The 23,507-nt window shown below is 38.8% G+C and overlaps 2 protein-coding genes across 3 annotated transcripts in view; one reads left to right on the top strand and one right to left on the bottom strand.

Moving 5' to 3' along the window:
• The window catches only part of Anapc10 (anaphase promoting complex subunit 10), a 30,731-nt gene extending 30,024 nt beyond the window's left edge, over positions 1-707 (bottom strand). The window contains exon 1 of one of the 2 annotated variants that reach the window (XM_090356895.1): positions 609-707. The gene's annotated coding sequence lies outside the window, so the exon portion shown is untranslated. Of the gene's footprint in view, positions 1-187; positions 394-608 lie in introns of those variants that run through there. The other variant, XM_090356896.1, reaches the window with a different exon arrangement.
• Positions 708-743: 36 nt separating this feature from the next.
• Positions 744-22,608, top strand: Abce1 (ATP binding cassette subfamily E member 1). Its single transcript, XM_090356893.1, has 18 exons — positions 744-990; positions 4,482-4,615; positions 5,201-5,286; positions 7,509-7,606; positions 8,571-8,688; positions 9,150-9,287; positions 9,390-9,459; positions 9,795-9,891; positions 10,232-10,321; positions 13,014-13,135; positions 13,737-13,958; positions 15,261-15,320; positions 15,409-15,467; positions 17,445-17,555; positions 17,648-17,790; positions 17,910-18,032; positions 20,102-20,213; positions 21,386-22,608. The coding sequence occupies exons 2-18, from the start codon at positions 4,513-4,515 to the stop codon at positions 21,431-21,433; spliced, it is 1,800 nt and encodes a 599-aa protein (XP_090213019.1). The 5' UTR covers positions 744-990; positions 4,482-4,512; the 3' UTR covers positions 21,434-22,608.
• The last annotated feature ends 899 nt before the right edge of the window (positions 22,609-23,507 follow it).

Raw genomic sequence — 23,507 nt, 5'->3', positions numbered from 1 at the left:
AAGGGTGTATTAAATAGATTCAGTAGCGCAGTCACTACTATTGAATATTATTATAAAGACTAAACAGGCGTGCGCCGGTGGCTCACGCCTGTAATCCTAGATGCTCAGGAGGCTGAGAGCTGAGGATTGAGCTTCGAAGCCAAGCCGGGGAGGAAAGTCTGTGAGACTCTTATCTCCAATGACCTACCAAAAAAAAAAACCCAAAAAGCCAGAAGTGAAGCTGTGGCTTAAGTGGTAGAGCTACAGTTCTGAGCGTCTGAAAGAGCCGTCCAAAGCCCTGAGTTCACAACTTGTACAGGAGCCCAATCCATCCGTCCCCCCATCTGCTGGACGCCTCCCGTTGCAACCCCGGCCATTCCCAGCACCCGGGAGCTTCCGGGAGGGCGGCGGCCACCGCCCCTCTGGAGACCGGATGCCCCCCCCCCCCAAGGACATAACGAAACAAGCGGCGCGCGGGGAGACGCGAGCTCCGGGCCTGGAAGACCTGACCCCACAGGCGGAGGGAGCCGAGGCCGAGGAGACCGCCGAGAACACGGCCGGGACTACGGCAGGCCCCGCTGGACGCGTCCGCTGAACCAGAATGACTGAGGCGGCGACGCCTGACCCACCGAACGCGAGAAGGCCGCGAGTGGGAAACGAAGAACGAGGCTGACGTCGGCCCCGTTCTCCGGGCCGCCGGGGAAGACGGCCACCTGCAGAACCCGCGGCACTCCCCCTCGGCTGGCGGCTGGATGGCCAGGCTGCCCCGATGACGTCCAACTGCGGTCGCCGAGCAATGACGTCAACACACGCTTCTCGTCTTCCCTACCGCTCGGGCTCCGCCCCCCCACCCCCGCGCTCTGTCTGCGCAGGCGCGCTGCGCCTGTGTGGCTCGCGCGAGACAGCGGCTGGGCACCGCCATTTTGGCCGGTGTCTGTAGGAACACGCCGTGTGGCTGAGGGACGCGCGGGCCTTCCCCGTCCCCACCGCCGGGGGAATCGTCAGCTCCAGGTACGTGGATGGCCGGGAGGGGGCCGGCCTGGGGCCGCCGCCTTGGAAGGACGGCGGGGATGTGGTCCCGGAGCCTGTGCTTAGGCCGGCGGCGGCGCGTGGCAGCCGGCTCCGGCGGAGCAGCTGGAACCGCCGGGCCCCCGCCTCGCACGCCGCCGCCCAGGCCTCGGGCCCGCGCCCCGGGGTCCCCGCTCCCGCCCGGCTCTTCCTCCGCGCTCTCGGTGACCGCGGGGGTGATCATAGCATCTGGCCGCCCCGAGTCCACTCCCACACCTGAGGGGAAGCGGCGGACGGACGCCCCGCTTGTCCCGGCCCCGAGTGGAGTCGCTCCCCCGCCCAAGGGCCCCACGTCCGCCGTCTCCCCCTCCCTCGGCGAGGGCGCGGATGGGGCCTTTCCCGAGCGAAGGTCTCAGTAGACGTCTCTCCCGCGCTGGCGTGGACTCAAAGCCAGCGCGGAGCGTCCCACCACCACCGGTGAAGCTCACCCACGGCTTCCCCGTCCCGATGGGAAAACCGATGACGAAGGGGTTAACTGTCACCGCTCTTCTTCTCCACGAGGCTGCTAACCAGGCCCTTCCACGAGTGCTCAGAGAATAGGCATTCTGTAGCCGCCACCCGAGCATGGTGTTTTACCTTGTCACCAAAACCCTCTTTAAACGGCGTTTAAACAAAAGGTTTTGGTTTTTATTTAAAAAAAAAAAAACAAGCAAAACGTGGTCCTTCCACACTTAAAAACTTCAGGAAGAACATACACCGACTGCTCAAGGGAAAGGACCCATGGAAGTCAAGAGTTGTGCTGTCTCCCATCTTGTTTGGGGACAGTAGTCTACTGTAGCAATAGATTAGAAAAAATTGTTCTGTAACAGCAGTCTCTCATCAGTACTTTTATACAGCTTTATCATTATTTTATCCCTAAGCTAGAAATGCTTTCCATGTAAGAATATATTCATGTTTCTTAAATGAATAATGATTTGTCACTGTTGGATAAATCGACCAATGCCACCTTCGGTATAATCTTATACTGAGGTAAACTTTTCAATTCTGATTTTCAAAACAGTTGAATAATTAGGTGAAGCATTTCAGTCACTTGGCAAAAATAAAGTTTAAGCAATTTAATAGTAAAAGGTTTATCTCTTAAAGGGGAAAGTTTGCTAGCAAAGAAGTTTGCATTTAAATTGGAGTAGTGCCCAGTTTAATAGGTAACCTAAGTTAGCATCTCTTCTTGTCTTTTTCTTGCTGATTTTTATTTGTTGGTCTTGTTTTGTTTTTGAAGCTAGGAGCTCTTTGGGTTCATAACTCAAGTCATTTAAATTCTTTTAAAACTTCAGGAGACCTGGACCAGTTTTTAAAGAAGTGACCTTGTTTATCATCATAGCTCAGTTTATTATACAACTACTCTGTTCCTTTTTGGTGATTTTTTTTTCCCCACAGTTTATAATCTAGTGAACATCTGTTACCATATTGGTAACATGCAAGTCTTGGAGTTAGTATAACCTAAGAAAAAGTTATTTACCATGTTTAAATCTGCTTTCTCATTCAGCAGGAGTGTGGGAGCTCCCATTATGTGTTGGGCACTGGTCGAGCCTCTAGAAGGAACACAATTCCTTTTTTATCATATTAATGGGGTACATTCTACTTGGAAAATGAAAAAATATGTAGAGTGGATGCATATATGTATAAACACATCCGTAAATCTATACATATAAAGCATGAGCATATGAAAAATGTAGTACGTAACTACGTTTCCCTAAGTAATAGCTTACAAAAATGAAAAACTGAGCTATGTGACACCACCAGCAGAAGGAACAGTGCCAAACGTTGAAGCAGGAACCTGGAGTGTACTAGGATCAACAGTTTTGTAAACAAGAGTCAGAATAGTCAGTGATCAATTTAGAAAGTTGACAAGTGTTGACTGATAATGTACTGGGTCCTTGAAACACTGACTTTTACTTAGAAGGGAATGGATCACTATCAGAAGCTAGTGATCATATGTTTAAAGAATGAGAGAAACTAGAGGTTTGTTAATGGATGTCATGTACTACAGCAGTATTCTGCAAGGATAAGGAGTCGTAGTTGGAGAATGGGTTATTCAGAATTGAGGTCATGGAAGGATTGCAATTATTGGGAATGACAAGGTCAATGAATGAAAGGTTGTGATAGAATGCATAAGACTAGAAGAGAGTAGTTAAGCTGAGAGGACAAGCTGCTAGTATACTAATGATCTATGGGCCCATTGGACTATCAGAATGTCAGGAGGTATAAAAAGAGGATATTAGTAAACTACCAAGCAAATGACGGAAGCAGTTGGATGGAATGAGAGGCATAACTTTTTAAGGAGGAAGGAAAGGGAATCATCTGAGGCAGAATGAAGATCCAAGATTTGTTGTCCTATCCTGGTTCTGGTGGCTCAAGCCTATAATCCTAGCTACTCAGGAGACTGAAGCCAGCCTGGACAGAAATGCCCATGAGATTCTTCTCTCCAATAAAACTGTGCAGAAAAGGCCAAAAGTGGTACTATAGCTCAAGTTGTAGAGTATTAGCCTTGAGCACAAAGACTCTCAGGAAAAGTACCCAGGCCCCAGGACTGTCAAAAAAAAAAAAAAAAAAAAAAAAAGTCCTGTTCCATTGGAAAAAGACCTAAGAAACGTAGTCTATCAAAATAGAGAAGAGTTGGGGCTGGGAGTTCAACCTAGTGGTAGAGTGCTTGCCTAGCATGCACAAAGACCCGGGTTCAGTTCCTCCGTACCACATACATAGAAAAAGCCAGAAGTGGTACTGTGGCTCAGGTGATAAAGCTCTATCCTTGAGAAAGCCCAAGGACAGTGCTCAGGCCCTGAGTTCAAGCACTTGGACTGGCAAAAAATAAGAGTTGAAGATCACAGAAAAAGCAAATGGGGGCGGATCTGTAAATGTCTTTTGGCTTCAGGTTCGTCACATGTGGAGATGAATTGGTGTAGAGTGTAATGTTCTTTGTAGCATGACTTAATTACCATTCTAATTAAATTAGCATCTGCACCAGTCTCAGTACTGCAGAATATTAATCAGTCTGCTTTGATCTGCATGTGATGACGCTGTTTATATAAAAACTTAAAGTGAGCACAGTCCCAATTCTTGTTTTGCCAGTCCTTGGCTGTTCTTTATAGTAAATACTGAAGTATTGTGTCATTTAATTTGATAGAACTTTTTTGCATTTACTGTTTAGATGTATATGTTTATGTGTATGTGTGTATTAAGGATATTCCTATGCATTTTCTGTTACTATTTTAAGTGACAAGATTTTCTTACCTACATCTTAAGATTACATTAAATTTTATTTCTCTAACTTCACTACATTATTTAGCTGTTTTTAAAAAAGATCTTGTTTTTACATAATCATAACATCTCCAAATGAGGAAGATTTACATTGTTCATTGTAACTTCTATGCTTACGAATTATTTTTCTGAAGTAATTGCATTGAATTCACCGTATTTCTCAAATTTTTCTTTAACAGAAGAACTGGATATTATTACTTTCTTACAATTATGGCGGACAAATTAACAAGAATTGCTATTGTCAACCATGATAAATGTAAACCTAAAAAATGTCGACAGGAATGCAAAAAGAGTTGCCCGGTGGTTCGAATGGGTAAGCTATTCTGTGGATTATCTAAGGGTAAAGGAAAGTTTTAAGGCGAGGTGCTTATGGCTCACACCTATAATACTAGCTGCTGAGGAGATTGAGATAGAATTATGATCCTGGTTTAAAGCCAGCTGAGGCAGAAAACCCCATGAGACTCTGATAAGCCCCAATTAACAGTCAAAAAAGCTGGAATTAGAGCTGTGGCTCAAGTGGTTGGTAGAGTGCTAGCTTTGACCACAAAAGCTCGGGAAGAGTGCCCAGGCCCTGAGTTTTCAAGCAGTAAGACCAGCAGGGAAGAAAAAAAAAAAATGTGTGTCTGTTTCTCTATTTTAAGCTTTGTTGTATTTTTACTAAACTATTTTCTTCCCCATAGTAGATTAAATAACATACTAGTCATCTGCTTATAGCGGTCCAGATTATTTCTATAAACTGAGAAATTTGTCAGAAGTTTACCCAGACACAGCATTGACTTACAGCATTGTCTCAAGTGTATTTTTGTATACTCTGTTTTGAAAGTCTGTTCTGTGCAATGTTCAGAAAATTCTGAAAGATCCAGGGAAATTACTTAGTTGTATCTTTTTTCTTTACCAGGAAAACTGTGCATAGAGGTTACACCTCAGAGCAAAATAGCATGGATTTCTGAAACTCTATGTATTGGTTGTGGTATTTGTATTAAGGTAAGTGGAAATATTTCATTTAGGATCAAATATATAATCCAAAAGTGATATCCTAAAATTGTGGATACCTATTTTTAAAGTTATAAAGTATAGGGCAAATGAGTTAGGAAAGTGGTATTTTTATGAGAAAGCTGTTGCTTTTTAAATTCATTAAGCCATGTTTTCAGGAAACTATTCTTATCATATTTATTTTCTACTGATTCATATACTTCAGCATGGCTTTACCAGAATGTTTTAAAAATACATATACAAAAGCATGACTGTCACATATCATGTCTTTCATGCCTTTTAATTTTAAATAAACTACTTTTACGTAGAAATGAGCACAACAATGGAAAATTTAAAATTTAATCCTTAAATACTGCTTCTACTCTACCCTAGGTATGCTTCTGTTAAATTTATCCCAAAAGGAAATTTTTAAAGAGTTTACTTCATTTCTGTTTCACTGAAAAGTTTGATTAGACTTTTGACTTATAAATGGTTAAATTTCCAACTTTAGTTCATAAGAGAGAGGAATCACTGTATAAAGTTCTTAATTTAGATATTTTTATTTGTAGGTAATATAAAAAGGAACTTCATCAGAGTGTGGATACCATCCTATAAATTGTTCAAATAAACCATAGGTATATTCTACTTCAGTTTCTGAATCCTTGGTTAAGTATCCAGAAAAATTACATGGATACCTGAGAGTATTTTCTTCCCTTGTTTTAAAAATAAATTGGAAGTACTTCTTACAATGAATATCTGCTAATCTTTTATTACATATGCTTTTGTATACCCTAAGGGCTGGGTACCTGGTTTGAACCATAACATATCATCTGTGCCATTTTTTTTTCTACTATATGAGAGTGATACTTCAGATTTTTTTTATTTGCCTTTTTGTGACAGTGCATACTGATGTTGTGACTATTTGAAGATGGATAACGTGTATAGTTTCTGAATATCAAGATAACTTACCTTATTTATGAGCAGTATGGATTTATTTTTAATGTAGAATTAGAGAAGCTTAAAATCAGTTTATAGCCTACAAGTATTTTATATATGTTGATGAAAAAAATTGTACGTGGGTCACACCTGTAATCATAGCTACTCCGGAGGCTGAGATGTGAGGATCAAGTTCAAAGCCAGCCTGAGCACAAAAGGTCCTGAGACTCTTATCTCCAATTAACCTCTAGAAAATGGGAAATGAGACTTGGCTCAAGGATAGGGTGGTAGTCTTAAGCTGAAAAGCTCAGGGACAGCACCCAGCCAGGCCCAGGGGTAGGGCTCAGGAAGAGTGCCCAGGCTGAGTTTAAGACCCATGACCCACAAAAAAAAAAAAAAAAAGAATGAAAGAAGAAAGAAATTGTTTATATTTTAGTTTATGTTGGTAACTCAAAACTTCAGACTTCCTAAGTTGAGGATTTACTTGAGCCATTACAACCCTAGGAATATATATAATGATATATATGGTGTGATATAAAAAGAATGAATGACTGTTTTGGTTAAAAGGTGGTGATTATTAGACAAAAGAGGTTTTGTTTCAGTTCTTTTTACAGTTTATAAAATGGAGCGGTCTCTTAAATTCACTGGACAAATCTAGAGTATGAGATTATACTGTTTGGATATCCTTATCATTGTCTATAATTCTGAGCTATTCCTGTACCTTCATTACCACTCTGAAGAGACCTCATGCTTACCATTATTGCCCCATGATTATTTGTCTGATGATTAAATATTTTGGATATGATTTTCTATGAATGTTTTCTTTTTAAATATGAATTAATGTTGAAATATCTATTCTGTGTAGGGTAGATGTAAGTCACACACAAAGGCATTGATCCATGGCCTGCACACTAATGCTAGCTATTGATAAGATAGAAACAACCCCGTAACAATTTAGAATGCAAGACTGTAAGAGGTTTTCCCGAAGCTAGGAAAGAAAGCATACAAGGACAGGAATAATTAAATAAAGGAAATAAGAAGAAATAATACAAAAGAAAGCAACTGCTACAAACATGAGTTTAAATGAATGTAATACTCACTAAAGGAATGTTATTTAGGATTTTATCAGTTGTGAAAGGAAATACTAGTCAATAGTTTGGGCATTCAAGGAACAGAAGGAAATCATATTTTACATCTTTATGAAACTCATGTTTGGAAGATTGTTTTAAAAATCTTAATCCTTTTTACTAACATGATGCTTCTGAAAATTAATACAAAATGTATTCTTTACATAACAGAAATGCCCTTTTGGCGCCTTATCAATTGTCAATTTACCAAGCAACTTGGAAAAAGAAACAACGCATCGATATTGTGCCAATGCCTTCAAACTTCACAGGTATATTTTCTAGTCAGTGATCCTCTGGTCAGTATTTATTCAATCAAGAGTTAAATACATTTGGAATTTTCAGAAAAATAGGGGAAAAATGTACATTGACCATGTACCAAAGGTAAATCACATTTCAAGGCATCATGCAAAATTATGGACATATGAATACATACATTCATATATATATAAATAATGTGTGTTCATGATTTGTTCTGCTCTTGTTAGTCTCTGGACTTTTAAACAACTAAGTGCCATATTTTAGCCCATTTTGATTATAATTTCTGGATTTAGAAACTCAGCTTAAGCAAGTGGAAAAGTTACAAGCTCTTTCTTTTAAGGCAATTTGCCTTTGTTTTTTTTTTGTTTTTTTTTTTTTTAGTCCATTAATCTTATGACCTACAAAGAAAAGCACTCTGAACTTGGACATATTAAATCACAAAGTCCTTAGTTCTTTGAGGTTTTTATCTGCTGAACAGTAATAGTTTGAATCTGGGAAACTAGACTTTACTAATGAAAAGGTATTTTTCAACCTGCCAGCTTTAAGGGCCAACTGCATCAGGGAGAAAGGAGTGGATATTTCTGGTTGATGTGACACTTCTTTCCTTGTAAGTAAAAGGCAGGCTAGGAATTTTTACATGTCAGTGTGAGGCTGCACCTGCTATGAAAGCATTTTTTACCCAAAGCATTTTATTGAACATAAAATGAGACTTAAGTATAAAGAAGAAATTTTATTTTATAATGTGTTTTAAATGAAAATTAGATAAAGTTTGAAGTAATGAATGCATTTCTAACAATTAACAGTTTTTTCTTGGCTGTTTTTTCCTAATAGACAATAACTTTTTCACCTTATTAATGGGTGCGTGTGATGTGCAAATGCATTAAAATGCATCATTTTTCTGTTCAGTAGAGGTGTTTGGTTTTTTTTTTTTCTGCATAAGTCTGAGTTGGGTTTTGTTTTTGTATATTTTAACAGGTTGCCAATCCCTCGTCCAGGTGAAGTTTTGGGGTTAGTTGGAACTAATGGTATTGGAAAGTCAACTGCATTAAAGATTTTAGCAGGAAAGCAAAAGCCAAACCTTGGCAAATATGATGTATGTATTAACACATAGAAATTTATGTTTTGGGGTGCTTTTATTAGAAATATTGGGTTTAATGTTCTTTCTTTGTGCGTTCTCAAGGCTAGAGTCCCACCCCTTGAGCTACAGCACCACTTCTGGCTTTTTCTATGTATTTGGTACCAGGAATTGAACTTAGGTCTTCACGCCTACTAGGCAAGCACAGTACCACGAAGCCAAACTCCTGGCTCCTAATGTTCTTACTTTGAAGATCATTCTGAAGAACTATTAACAGAGCTCTTTCATTTCCTTTTCTAACTAAAATATGTTACTACCAATTAAAAATGTTTCATTTTCTTGAAATTAAATCCTTCACCTCTCCTTAAAAAGGTAACTTAGAAACCAAGTATCATATATGTACTCTTTTATAAAGCATTCATCCTTGTTTTGGTTGCATTATTAGCGTGAATTCAGGTCATTATTATGTATGTTTCTAGGATCCTCCTGACTGGCAGGAAATTTTGACTTACTTCCGTGGATCAGAATTACAAAATTACTTTACCAAGATTCTAGAAGATGATCTAAAAGCCATTATCAAACCACAATATGTAGACCAGATTCCCAAAGCTGCTAAGGTCAGTGACTTGTTAAAAACAATAGATATACTGTAGAATTTATACAAATTTGTTCCTTTTACTAGTAAAATAACAGTAACTATTTCTTATATTTTATGACAGGGAACAGTAGGATCTATTTTAGACCGAAAGGATGAAACAAAAACACAGACAATTGTATGTCAACAGCTTGGTAAGTGCTTATTTTGTATATGTTGTGTTTTCCTTCCTCCCACCCCCAAGATGTTATATAAAGGCATTTTATTTCAACAAGTCAGATTATAAGTACAGTGCATCTTGAACAATATACGTATGTTTTAATAGACTATACTTAGTTATAAAGATATACATCTTTATATATACATTATTAAAGTAAATGAGGTAATTCCTATTGCTTGATATATTACACAATTTTTAACTGAAATAACACCAAAACCCAGTGATGACATGCAGTCTACATTTTGCCAGAAGAGGTAAGATGGAGTTTGAATGCAATGCTTATATTTGTTTTTTTTTGTTTTTTTTTAGATTTAACACACCTAAAGGAGCGAAATGTTGAAGATCTCTCTGGAGGAGAGTTGCAGAGATTTGCTTGTGCTGTTGTTTGCATACAGAAAGCTGATATGTAGGTTAACCTTTCAAGCTTTATATATCTTGAGAAATGCTCAATCTGAACTAATTCAGATTGTATAAAGAATATTTTTCATGAAGAAGTGCAGTTTAGAAGTAACCCTAAACTGAGAAGTTCTCAAACTTCATATGCATTTCCCTTTCCGTAATTGTTTACTTCTACTTCAGAACAGAATATAGAAAATTTTACCATTAAAGGTAGCCTCTCTTCATTAGTATTTGAGGAGATCTTTGGTAATTCAGAAGCTATTAGTGTTACACTGCTTTAAAACATCATGTAAGGCAGAAATGTATTAGGTGTATCTGAATATAATAATTGTTGTTTGTTTTCTTAGTTTCATGTTTGATGAGCCTTCTAGTTACCTAGATGTCAAGCAGCGTTTAAAAGCTGCCATTACCATCCGGTCACTAATAAATCCAGACAGGTAAGTATACCTCTGGGATATTCCTATATTGTTTTAAGAATTTAGATTTTTGTTGTTGTTGTTTTTGTTTTCAAAAACATTTAGCATGTTGTGAACGTGTACATATTGTTCATCTTTGCTACTTCGAGCTACCAGCAGAATTTTAGCTTCCTCTACACTGGGCATGGTGTCTCACATTTGAAATCCTAGCTATTTGGGGAGCCTAGTCCAGGCATAAAGGAAAGTAATTTGGAGCCAGCTCACTTTTAGTTCCTTTTGTAAATGTTAGGCGAGTTACTAGAAAATAAGACATCGTGTACTTTTAATGAATAAATTTAAAATTAAACAATTAGACTTTTAAAAAAATAGGAAAATGGAGAAAAAGGTAAGGAAGGACTTCAGAACAAACGAAATAGTGAGAAAGTCATCCCACCAATGAAAGAGTGAGAAAGTCATCCCACAACACTTCCTCCAGAAAGAGATGACAAAAGCTTTACCAACACACTTGTAAGAGGGTGAGACAGATTCAAATCTCATCTACCTGAGAATATATTACATTTCTGTCCCATTTTCAGACATCAGTGATTCTTGTTTATATAAGATAAAGTTAGCCATATATAGTGATACACTGGTGAAAGAGAGCAAGAGGAAATGAACTTCTCTTGTAAAATTTTCCTGTGTGTCAAAGCATGTATTCAGTTTTTTTATACAATAAAAGGATTTTGGAGATGATTAGAAAAATATCTCAGCAGGGAGAGAAGTGGAGAAAGGAATCATAATAAACTAGGAGAAATGCATCATAACAGACTTCCTGAAGTTAATTATAGAGTGTTAACTATTTACAACACAGATTTCTTACTGTGCTATAAAATTGTATTCCCACATTCTCACAAAACAGTGGCTGACTACAGTCAAATCATGGACTTCTGTCTTTATCAATGTCATTTAAAAGGGATAGAAACAGCCGGGTGGTGGTTCACGCCTATAATCCTAGCTACTCTGGAGGCTGAGATCTGAGGATCAAGGTTCAAAGCTAGCCAGCATAGCAAAAGAACCTGAGACTCTTATCTCCAGTTGATCCCTAGAAAAGGGAAATGAGGCTTGGCTCAAGGGTAGAGCAGTAGCCTTAAGCTGCCTTTGTACCTGCTGGGTACCTGGTTTGAACCATAACATATCATCTGTGCCATTTTTTTTTCTACTATATGAGAGTGATACTTCAGATTTTTTTATTTGCCTTTTTGTGACAGTGCATACTGATGTTGTGACTCTGTTTGAAGATGGATAACGTGTATAGTTTCTGAACATCAAGATAACTTACCTTATTTATGAGCAGTATGGATTTATTTTTAATGTAGAATTAGAGAAGCTTAAAATAAGTTTATAGCCTACAAGTATATTTTATATATGTTGATGAAAAAAATTGTACGTGGGTCACACCTGTAATCATAGCTACTCCGGAGGCTGAGATGTGAGGATCAAGTTCAAAGCCAGCCTGAGCACAAAAGGTCCTGAGACTCTTATATCTCCAATTAACCTCTAGAAAATGGGAAATGAGACTTGGCTCAAGGATAGGGTGGTAGCCTTGAGCAGAAGAGCTCAGAGACAGCACTCAAGCCGAGTTCAAGCCCCATGACCCTCAAAAAAAAGGGGGGGGTAGAAAGAGGAAGATTGACAAATACCATTTCACATATTTACAACAGAAGTTCAAGAATAAGAAACTATATCGTAACAGAGATCTAGTGGGTGACATTTGAGAGGGTGCTCAATAAAAGTTGAGTAGCATTGTACCAGGTTAAATGAGAGCCTGAAGATGGAGAGATGGAAAAGGAATAACTGCAACTAATTTGGAATTGTAATAAAGTACTACTTCCCTGAAGGCTATTTCCTTAGTAGCTTCTCTCCTGGCAGTGCTTTGTCACTTAAGTCACATTACAGCCTGTCTCATGTATGAAGTGCGATGGCTGATCAGCACCAGGTCTCATTTGAAGAACATGCTTTGCCATATTCTTTGGTGGCTGATATTATTTGATAGCCCCCATCTTGCCCAGTAAATTCAAAATTCTTAGGTAAAGGATCCTGCTTTTTAGGCATCTCCTACTATAAACTAGCACAAGGTACAGAACAAGTAAAAGGGCTAAATAAAGTTGTATAGCAGAAAATCCATCTGAATGGAGTGTAAATTGTTTCTGCTTTGTAGCATTTACATTTCCTTTATATGTAAGCTTTCATGTTAGCTGACATTTTTTATTGATGAAAAATTAGTATCATTAGTAATGAACCATAACCTCTTTTTTAGCATTGTTTAATGTTTTTTACACTTTTGTTTTTTTTAATATAATTTTTCCTAAAATTTACAATTGAAATAATCAGGAATAGGTATGTGAGTCTCAAGGTCTTTTAGTACCCAGGCTGGCTTTGAACCGCAATCCTCAGTTCTCAGCCTCGTGAGTAGCTAGGATTATAGGCATGAGCCAACGCACCTGGCTAGGTCCATGAGACTTACCTCCAGTTAACCACCAGAAAACCAGGGGTGATGCTGTGGCTCAAGGGGTAGGACAGTATAGTCTTGAGCTGAAGAGCTCGGACAATGCCCAGTCCCAGAGTTCAAGTCCCACTATCGACAAAAAAAAAAAACAAAAAAATAGGTATGTGAAAGTATTAGCTAATCACACATGTCATGTTAAATTAACAGTGACACTCTTCTGATTTTCAGATACATCATTGTGGTGGAGCATGATCTCAGTGTGTTAGACTATCTCTCTGACTTCATCTGCTGTTTGTACGGTGTGCCAAGTGCTTATGGTGTTGTAACCATGCCTTTTAGTGTAAGAGAAGGTAACTGAAAAATCTGTTTTAGCCATATGCTATATTGTCCTCTACTTAGAAAATGTGTTCCTGATATGGAGTCATTTTCTAATGCTCTTTTAAGCCAAAAAGTGATCTCTTGGAATTCAATGACTGTGAAAATTAAATAGTTAATAATCCATTTTAAAGGCTATACACCATTGCTGTAGAAAAAGTATTTCCTTTTATGGAGCAATTTCCATTAGGTGTGCGCAGTAAAAATGTATGGCTATCGTGTATGCAGTTGAATGCTCATGAAGTGTTTAAAACGTCCCCCAAACTTCTGTTTTAATTTTAAATCTGTTTGTGAAAATAACTTCTTATGGAAGAATATAGCAAAAATTATATTTGTGCTACCTTTTTTTGCATAAAAAAATGGTGTAAACAAATAGTAACTAATTGTAGGTTATCTAAGTGACTTTTGTGTGAGTGGGTGTTCACATTTACATTGTTTAAACATAAAAAACATACATAAACCTGCAGATTATTATAAAAAGTCCACAGAAATTTTAAAACTGTACCTAGATTGTTCTCAGGAGCTGGTCTTTTAAGTTATGTTTACTAACATCATGGCACTTTTTCCTCTCAATAGGTATAAACATTTTTCTGGACGGCTATGTTCCAACAGAAAACTTGAGGTTTCGAGATGCATCACTTGTTTTCAAAGTTGCGGAAACAGCCAATGAAGAAGAAGTTAAGAAGATGTGTATGTACAAATATCCAGGGATGAAGAAAAAGATGGGAGAATTTGAGCTAGCAATTGTGGCTGGAGAGTTCACGGATTCTGAAATCATGGTGATGCTAGGGGAAAATGGTAAGTTTAATCCCAGAACATTGCTTCCATTTCCCCAGTAGCTTTACCTATTCCATGGTAAATTTTAACTCAGTTGTTGGTTAGCAGATATGTCTATAGTAAATTGTCATTTTATTGGTGTACCTTCTCATTTTTGTAGCATAGTTTATTTCAACTTATTGTCCATCCAGTTAATGTTTCTCATTTTGTTTTATAATTTCCTTTAAAAACAAAATGTCCTGTGCAGCTGCTTTTTCTATGTATAAACGAGGAAGAATGGGTAAGGAAAACAGGACATGTTGGTAAACTAGACATAATATAGTATAAAGGTGCTTTCATTGTATGCATACATTTGGAACCTTTTTTTTTTTTTTTTAAATGCCAGTGTTGTTTCTCAGTGCTGGTCCTAAGGCTAAGGCTTGAGCTGAGTGCCTAGACAAGATCCCTGCGTTTTTGTGCTCACACCTAGCACTCACCACTTGAGCCACAGCCTCACTTTAGACATTTTAATAGTTAATTGGAGATTAAGACTGCCATGGACCTACCTGCCCAGGCTGGCTTCAAACATGATCCTCAGATCTCAGCCTCCTGAGCAGCTAGGATTATTGGTATAATGCCCAAAAATGCTGACATTTTTAATACTGTCATCATAAACTACAATGTGAGTTAGACTGCTGCATATCTAGTGTTACCTTATGATTTTAAAAAATTTTATTGCAATTTTATAGCTTACGAAACTATATATTGAATCAGACTTGAGTCAAAGAAACTTTTCAGTGTGCAGTTTTAATGGTGTCTGCATCCCACGAAATAGATTGTAGTACTGTAGCTAAGTTAAAACTATCCTAAGACTTGAACTGTAAACTTTGTTCTTACTGTGTATCAAATAGTCATTATAAGATTGCATGAGGGCAAGCTCTGGTGATTCGTACCTGCTTGCGGGGGAGGCTTGGAGGAGCTTGGTTCACAGACAACCGCACACTGCAGTAAAATACAAGACTCTTAACCAACAAAGCTGTCCTGGAAGAATGGCCGAAATGGTAGAGGACCAGAGGCAAACAAAAACACTGAGCTGGTGTGAAGCTCTGTTTGCAGGCGTTGGTGCTGTCTATCCCTGTCACTCACACACACACACACACTCACACGCACACACCACAGCCAAGAATTAAACAAAAGCTTTATTCCTCTAATAAGCTTGGGTTTATACAAAGATTTTAATTGTTTTCTATAAGATATTTAGAATTTCTTAATATTCAATACGAGTGGAACATCATACTTTACTTTGGATATGAAATATTTCTTCAGTCAGTCTTCTGTTTCCAGGTACGGGCAAGACGACATTTATCAGAATGCTTGCTGGAAGACTTAAGCCTGATGAAGGAGGTACTGTCATCCTTTTATTCCATTCCACAAAAAGATCTTTAGAAGTCTGGGCTGTTTTTGTGTCTTATATACCTGTATTGTGTTGCAGGAGAAGTGCCAGTTCTCAATGTCAGTTACAAGCCACAGAAGATTAGTCCCAAATCAACTGTAAGTTGTTGTTTGATTTATTTAATTACTAAGTGTGTGTGTGTGTGTGTGTGTGTGTGTGTGTGTGTGTGTGTGTGTGTGTGTGTATTTATTAAGGACTAAAGTGCACCCCTTTACTATATTAAAGTCCACCAAAGTAAACTTTTTACAGCCTCTCTGACTGGCTTAGAATTCGATATGTAGCCCCAATTGGTCTTAGATTGGCTCTCTTCCTGACTCCCTCAGATGTTGGGATTACAGGCACCATTCCCTGCTTGGAAAATACTTTTAAAATGTTTGTCATCTTTCCATAGTAAATTATTAAATACCAAATACAAGGATCCTCTTGTCCAACAAAAGGACATTTTTCTAAAGAAGGAGTACAGATAGCAATAAGCACAGTGATTAAAAGCATTTGTTATTAGCGACATGCACATCAAAACCAGCAAGATAGCACTTCATACCCACCGGTGAAGAACCTGGAACCTCATGTTGCTGGAACTGTCCATTCTACAGTATAGTCATCCTAAGTGCCAAAAGTTCTGCTCATAGCTATGCATTCCAAAACAATGAGAACATACCCTGCACCAAAACTTGAACACCCAAAACAGGAATCACCCGAATGTCCATCAAGAGCCATAGAATGCAAAGTTATTCAACCATAAAGAAATAAAATGTGCAGATAAAACATGAAAATATTCAGGACAGAAATAATAAGCAAGCCATCTTTGGATTTAACAGAACATTCCATTGCTTTTTCTGTTACCTCCTACTGATTGCCTAACTTGACTCTTTAAATACCAACTTTGACAATCAGGAGTGTTCCTGCTCAAACATTGTCCTCAGTTTACTATTGGCCTTCTTTTCCTTCCTTCCTTCCTTCCTTCCTTCCTTCCTTCCTTCCTTCCTTCCTTCCTTCCTTCCTTCAGTTTTTACTGCCTCCCTCTCTTCTTTTCTCCCTTCCTTTCCAAATAATCAAGAGATTTCCATGTGAGCATCTGGTAAAAGCTAATGATGTGTTTCCCAAAATCCATAAATAATGCCAAGATTCCCTGGAAACAAGAATTGTTGATACATGAATTTTGTACAAAGGAAGGGAAATTCTTCTTAGTGGGGAGAGGCAGAATTGGTGTTTGAATCTTGAGCTTAATCAGCTGGTACACTACCACTTGAACCACACTTCCAAGCTGATCTTTCATTGGTTATTTTGGAAATAAAGTCTAACGAGATTGCCGAGCACAGTGGCTCTCACCCCTGTAATCCTAGCTGCTCAGGAGGCTCAGATGTGAGGATCAAGGTTCAAAGCCAGCCGGGGCACAAAAAGACCTGAGACTCTTATCTCCACTTAACCTCTAGAAAATGAGAAGCGGGGCTTGGCTCAAGTGTAGGGTGGTAACCTTGAGCTGAAGAGCTCAAGGACAAGGCCAAGGCCCAGGCCCAGGAGTAGAACGATAGTCTTGAGCTGTAGAGCTCAGGGACAGTGCCAGGCCAAGTTCAAGCTCCCAAGACTCACCAAAAAAAAAAGAAAGAAAGAAAAAATCTAGCAAGGTTTTTCCTTGGGCTGGCCAATATGAGATCCTCCAGGTCTCAGCCTCTAGAGTAACTAGTATGAGTAGCATGAGCCACCTGTGCAAACATCATTTGGCTTTTGAGAGGAAGTCTTGCTCATACTTCAAGCCATCCTGCAACCTGCTATGTACCTCACGCTGGACTCCTGAGTCCAATTTGAGCTTAAAGCTGCAAACACAAACAGCCACACCTGGCATTGCTTATTAAATACTTTTTTTAGTTTTAGAGTTCTTTCTGCCTTTTTCCTTGCTAGACATATGGATCTTTAAGAAAATTGTAAAACATGCCATAAATGGTAGATAAGCATTAAAGGTAGAATTGGGCTGTTAGCTACATATTGATTGCTCTGTATTCTCACTTTAGTAAATTTCATTTGTAGATTATTCTCCTGAATTTTTATCACTTAAATATTTGTTCCATTAAAACCAGGGAAGTGTTCGCCAGTTACTACATGAAAAGATAAGAGATGCGTACACTCATCCACAGTTTGTGACTGACGTGATGAAGCCTCTGCAGATCGAGAACATCATTGATCAGGAGGTACTGACAGGATGAATCTTCCTTATTCCTTCTATCTTAGCATTTTAGAATATGATTATCTTTAAGTGTGTTTGCCAACTGTTTTGAATTAGGTGCAGACCTTATCTGGTGGTGAACTGCAGCGAGTAGCTTTAGCTCTCTGTTTGGGTAAACCTGCTGATGTTTATTTGATTGATGAACCATCTGCGTACTTGGACTCTGAACAAAGATTGATGGCAGCTCGGGTTGTCAAACGGTAAACACCTTGCTCATAAGTGTCTTTGGGGAGCATAGAGAGGCATACACGTGTGCTTAATATAACAGTCGACAGTTTTGTGATGCAAAGGAACCGAGATTGTCACACTTGTGTTGTAGCTTCATACTCCATGCGAAGAAGACAGCCTTTGTTGTGGAGCACGACTTCATCATGGCCACCTATCTAGCGGACCGCGTGATCGTGTTTGACGGTGTACCTTCTAAGAACACAGTGGCCAACAGGTACAATTGTTAATTTCCTGCCCACATGTGCACCCTATAGTCGTAAGCAGTGTTACATGTCTGTATTTTAATTTGACAACCTAACCAGAATTTTGCTCTCATATTCTGTGTCTCCTAAGAGACTGGGTGGCACATTATAGTAGAGGAGTTTTTACACTATAGAATGGAATCCTTAGGCCACCACTCTTTTTCTTTCACCTTAACGTTTATCAGATTACCTGGTTTTCAGAGAGATTTCTCATTTTGTAAATCATCCCTTACAAACCTTCAGTTTTGATGTATGTGAAAAGAGATCCAAGCAGTTAATACTCAGGTGGTTAAGCTAACAATAGATCCCAACTATCCCACACTGATTCACAACAGAGGTAAAATGAGTGGCTTTGCCGCCGCCGCCGCCTCCTCTCCCCTGGCCCTCTGGAGGAGTGTTTGTCATGTACAGAACCCTAACATGAATCACTTCCTGGGAAGCTTCATTACCATTAGGACACACGTGTATTTTGTTAACTATACAAATCTACTGATACACCTTGGGTATGTAAGACAGCATTTCAAGTGTGGTGGCCAACACTTGGAGTTTAAGCCTCCAGTGAACCTTGAGGTCAAAGGAGTGTCATGGTTCAAGACCAGTCTGGCCAGGACGGGAGGGGGGGGGGAATCATGTTTTGCAGGACCAGCACAGTCAATAGGTGGGTATGGTGTACATACTATCAGGAAAATTGCAGTTCTAGACTAGCTTGAACAGAAGATTCACAAGACTCCGTCTTTACAGAAGGTAGACATGGTGGTGCACACATCCCATCTATGGCATGAAGTGTGTAGCAGGAAGCTCCAGGTCCAGGCCTGGGCATGGGCAAAAAGCAAGACCCAACCAAGAATAACCAGGTGAATAAAGGCTGAAGGAGCTGTGACTCAGTAGTAGACTGCTTACCTAACAATATTGAAGCCTTGAGTTTAAATCCTAGTATATCACTCCCAAACTTCGCGTTTTCTAGAGGTTAGTTAGAGATAAGAGTCTCATGTTCTTTACTACCTTTAATGCCAGGCCTGGCTTTGAGCAGAGATCCTCAGATCTCAGCCTCCTAAGTAGCTAGGATTCCAGGCTTGAGCCACCGCGACTGGCTGAGAATTAGAATTTCTTAAAGAATTTGTTATATGCCAGGTGCAGTTGGCTCACACCTGTGATCCTAGCCAATCAGGAAGCTGAGAACTGAGGATAGTGGTTCAGAGCCAGACCTGGAGCTAAAGTCCATGAGACTCTTCTCTCCAGTGGCGCTGTGGCTCAAAGGTAGGGCAGTGACCTTGAGCTGAAGAACTCAGGGCCAGCACCCAGGCCCAGAGTTCGAGCTCCACGACTGGGGTGGGGAGGGAGACAAAAAATAATTCATTATATATAAAATTTGCTTACTCATAAAATGTGTGAATATGAAATGCTTCGAATGATCCACCTCTCATAATGTGGTGTAATGAGTAGATAGGAGCAAGGGGCAGTGGCTCACTCACTCGTCATCCATGCTACTTGACAGACCCAGGGGATCATGATTCACAAGCAGCCTCAGCAATAAGTAGAGTTCATGAGATCCATCTCTCACAGTAGAAGCTGCATATAGTGGTGCATGTCTGTCATCCCGTGTCTACAGGAAGCTTGAATAGGAAAAAGGTACAGGCCACCCCAGATACCAACTTGAGACTATTCAGACAATAACTAAGGCTTTTAAAAGGGTTGTGAATCTCAACTTCTATTACTCCACTAAGTGTTGGTTTGAGATTTTGAAAATACCCTTAATAGTGATCTTTTTGAAAGTACTACGTATGGGACTAGGTGTGTCTCAGTAGTAGAGGGCTTGAGCATGTCAGAAATAAATACTTCTGATGTTTATTTTATATATCATACAGATTAAGCTGTTTATTTTCCACAAAATCACCCCTGACAAGCTAATCTAAGCAAAGCCATTTGTGAACATAAGCCTTGAAACAGGTTGTGATTAGAATTAGAGGGAGCAATGGCAGTAGTTTTCATTCCAAAAAGGAATAAAGTTTTATCAAATTTGATCTTTATTTTCTCCTCCCAGTCCTCAAACCCTCTTGGCTGGTATGAACAAATTTTTGTCTCAGCTGGAGATTACATTCAGAAGAGACCCAAACAACTATAGACCACGAATAAATAAACTTAATTCAATTAAGGTATGTGGGAAGACTGTCTTTAAGTCACAGGTAACTAACATTTGGGCCCTCCGGAAGCAACCTACATCATTGTAAGAAAATTAAACTCCTAAAAAAAAAAAAATTAAACTTCAATAAGCATGGAATTTTAAATCGGGAAACCATATCAAATTAATCAGCAGTGATTTTTCTGTCTGTAGAACATATTTTTTTCTTGCAATTGTTTTAGCCCATAAAATGCATTTTTAGATGGAAAAGTCAACTGTCATTTTGCTTACAGTATTTTTCATCACTCCATCCATCATTTTTAACAATTGAAATGTCTCATTTCTGTGCTATACAGCACTTGTGGTATCGGTAGTCCTAACAGTGCTACTATACTGTGAGGTCTTGGACAGGCTTTGTAAGAAATCTCTTGCACAAAAATGTATTGAGCACTTAACACAACTTTTGGGGGGAGGGGATTGAACTCGGTCTGGCGCTGTCCCTGAGCTTTTCAACTCAAGGTTAATGCTCTATCCCTTGACCACAGCGCCACTTGCGGTTTCTGGTAGCTGATTGGAGATAAGACTCTCACGGACTTTAGGACACTAAAGTCCCCAGGCAGGCATTACGCCAGGATCCTCAGGTCTCAGCCTCCTGAGTTTCTAGGATTACAGGTGTGAACCACCTGCTGTGAGCACCCAGCAGGTTAAGAACTTTTTGTGGAGCATTTAACTTTTTTTTTTTTTTGGTAGACTCACAGTTCAGTCACAGATACATCCATTAAAGCATTTCTGTGTGCTCATAAGTTTAGCACATAGGTCAATGGATTAACAGTGCTACTATTTTCTGAGAAAGCCTATTTTATAATTTTTTTTCTGTTTTCAAAGTGTGTTCTTTTGTGCAAGCACTGTAAATCGAAATTTTTTTTCATGGAATTTGATGGTTTTCCCAGGAATATTCCAATACATGTCAGATATTATGTATCTAAACATCTTACGAAAAGGGACTTTCCTTGAATACTAGTTTTAGAGGTAAAAATAATATTCTAGTTAGTAGGAGTGGGTGGCAAAGCGTACTGATCCTGCTTTGGAAGCGTGAACCTAGCGTGGAGGGCATAGGAAAGGTTACACAGACACTCCCTGGATGTAAATCTAGAGTGAAGGAGAAATGGTGTGACTGATTTTTGTTGCTTCTGTTTTTTCTTTCAGGATGTAGAACAGAAGAAGAGTGGAAACTACTTTTTCTTGGATGATTAAACTGAATCTAAGAATATCAATAAGCCATTTATTAAAAGAACATTTCCTGGGATTTTTGTTGTATAAAACTTTAATCAGGTTTCATGGCCCCACATACTCTGGAGCTTTTAAGTATGATTTACTTAATATCAAAAGCCAGTTAGACTGTAAATTGTACACAGAAAAAGGCTCTTTTCTGTTCTTAATGATAAGGCCCTTTTGTGTATAATATGCTAAAGTGAAGACATTTCAAACTATACAAATTACCTCCAGGTTTTCATGATGTATGGCAATATTTTCAGTAGGTATATTTCTGTACCACACACTGACCGGTGTTGCCACATTTAAAAAAAAAATGTTGGAAAAGATTTCTGTGCTTACCTGGTTGCCAAGTACGCCAGTATAATTAAACTGCCCTATTTTCAAAGCTGGTCAAAGACTACACTGGTAAGATTTGATAAATAAACATCAGGATTATATTTGTCATTTGTTTGCAGTCTTTGCACTATGCTATCAGTGTGTAATTTCCAAGGAAGATGTCTACTACAAAACACCATTGTTGGAAAATGGTATTTATTATCAACTTACACATTGCTTTCAATGTTTTTTGGTGCTTTCAAACATCTTAATGAAAAAAACATTTCAGCACCTCCTCACTGGGTAGGGGGAACCCTAACTTTTCAGTTTTTGCACTCTAAGATTCTATAATTATTCTCAGTCATTTTTTAAAAACATATGTATATAACAATCACTGATCAAGATGTAGGAAACAGTCCCCTAAGCTGGTGCCTACTATCTGTGTATTTTTAGACTAGTTATCTGAGGGGCAGCCAAGGACTGTACAACCACTTTCCCTGTTGTAACATTAATGCAGGAAAGCAATGCAAAGTACCTTTTTGTGTACCAAGCACATTAATTTCTAAATTTGCATACAGAGAACATTAAACCTTACTAATGCACTGCAATTAACCTATGAGGAAGAGGGTTTATTATGAATAAGTGATCGGGCCAAGCAAAACAAGAAAACTGGACATTTTTAGATCTTAAACCTTGATCATGCAAACAAGGGATGGAAAGTTTGGTTTATCTTGACCCAGTAGACCTTCTAAAAATAAAGTTATGTGAATAATCCACAAATGTTTGTTGTGAAAATGCATATATACAGAAGTATATGGAATAAAATATGATCTCCCTTATTACTACCCTCTCAGATTATCAGTGTTTATTTCATCCTTTGTTCCAGTGCATATACCTAAGTGTAAGTAGTTTGTTCTATATATAATAAAGTTACACTGGGGTAATTCCTATCTCTTAAGGGCAATTTTAATTGAAATGTTTCCAAATTTGAAATAATTTTAACTGTCCCTAAAACAACACATCATAAAGTCACAACTCTTTATACCAATTGTCAATGGACAGATGTTTTAATCATAAGGCAAGTTTCATATCTGTATAAAAACATGAACTGTGAACATTTATACATAGCTACAGTGTCCTACTTGATCCAAGACAGTCAAGACAATCCTTACAGTATAAAAGTTAAGCCACATGACCCAGTTCTGGCCAGAGATCATCAGACACTGAGGTCATCTTGATATTTCTGGAAAACCTGCTTTCCTTAAAGGTAAAGTGATGGTGTAGAAAAATCTTGAAGGCTGCAAAGATGAGGATGTGCTTTCTGAGGCCAAACATTGCATGCCTGCCAGTAGCCACTTCACTTATATTTGCACATTTGTGGGCAAACTTCAAACTTAAGTGTGAAGATTTTCAGTTTAGTGGGAAGATTGGTAAGGTTTGAAGCCCATATCCATACTGGATCTACCTAAAAAGCTCTATGGAGCATGTATGTGTGATATCTACGTATCTAATGTAGGCCTTTCACAAGAGCCTATAAATTAAGATGGCACAGGTCTGTTGATGAAAAGCATTACTATCTTATTTACATCCTCAGTGCTTCACCTTCTCCAACATTCCATAAGTGCTAGCTCATCTTCCATCCATTTATATCAAGTGACCCATTCTGTAAGAGCTGTGAACAGTGAAGACTTCCCTCCCTTTAGCCTTCAGATCTTGGTGTGCTCACAGCAAGAAGATA

Source organism: Megascapheus bottae, chromosome 23 (genome assembly GCF_031878675.1).
Source record: "Megascapheus bottae isolate mThoBot1 chromosome 23, mThoBot2.hap1, whole genome shotgun sequence".
In the NCBI taxonomy this organism is placed as follows: Eukaryota; Metazoa; Chordata; class Mammalia; order Rodentia; family Geomyidae; genus Megascapheus; species Megascapheus bottae.
The sequence above is the reverse complement of the archived record's forward strand: the minus strand, read 5'-3'. Positions and strand labels throughout refer to the sequence as shown.

Excerpts from the sequence above, each read along its gene's own strand:
- Abce1 (XM_090356893.1), top strand. The coding sequence starts at position 4,513 with ATGGCGGACAAATTAACAAGAATTGCTATTGTCAACCATGATAAATGT. Across the intron at positions 15,468-17,444 it reads AGATTAGTCCCAAATCAACT|GGAAGTGTTCGCCAGTTACT; the intron begins GTAAGTTGTTGT and ends CATTAAAACCAG. Across the intron at positions 18,033-20,101 it reads AAGAACACAGTGGCCAACAG|TCCTCAAACCCTCTTGGCTG; the intron begins GTACAATTGTTA and ends TTCTCCTCCCAG.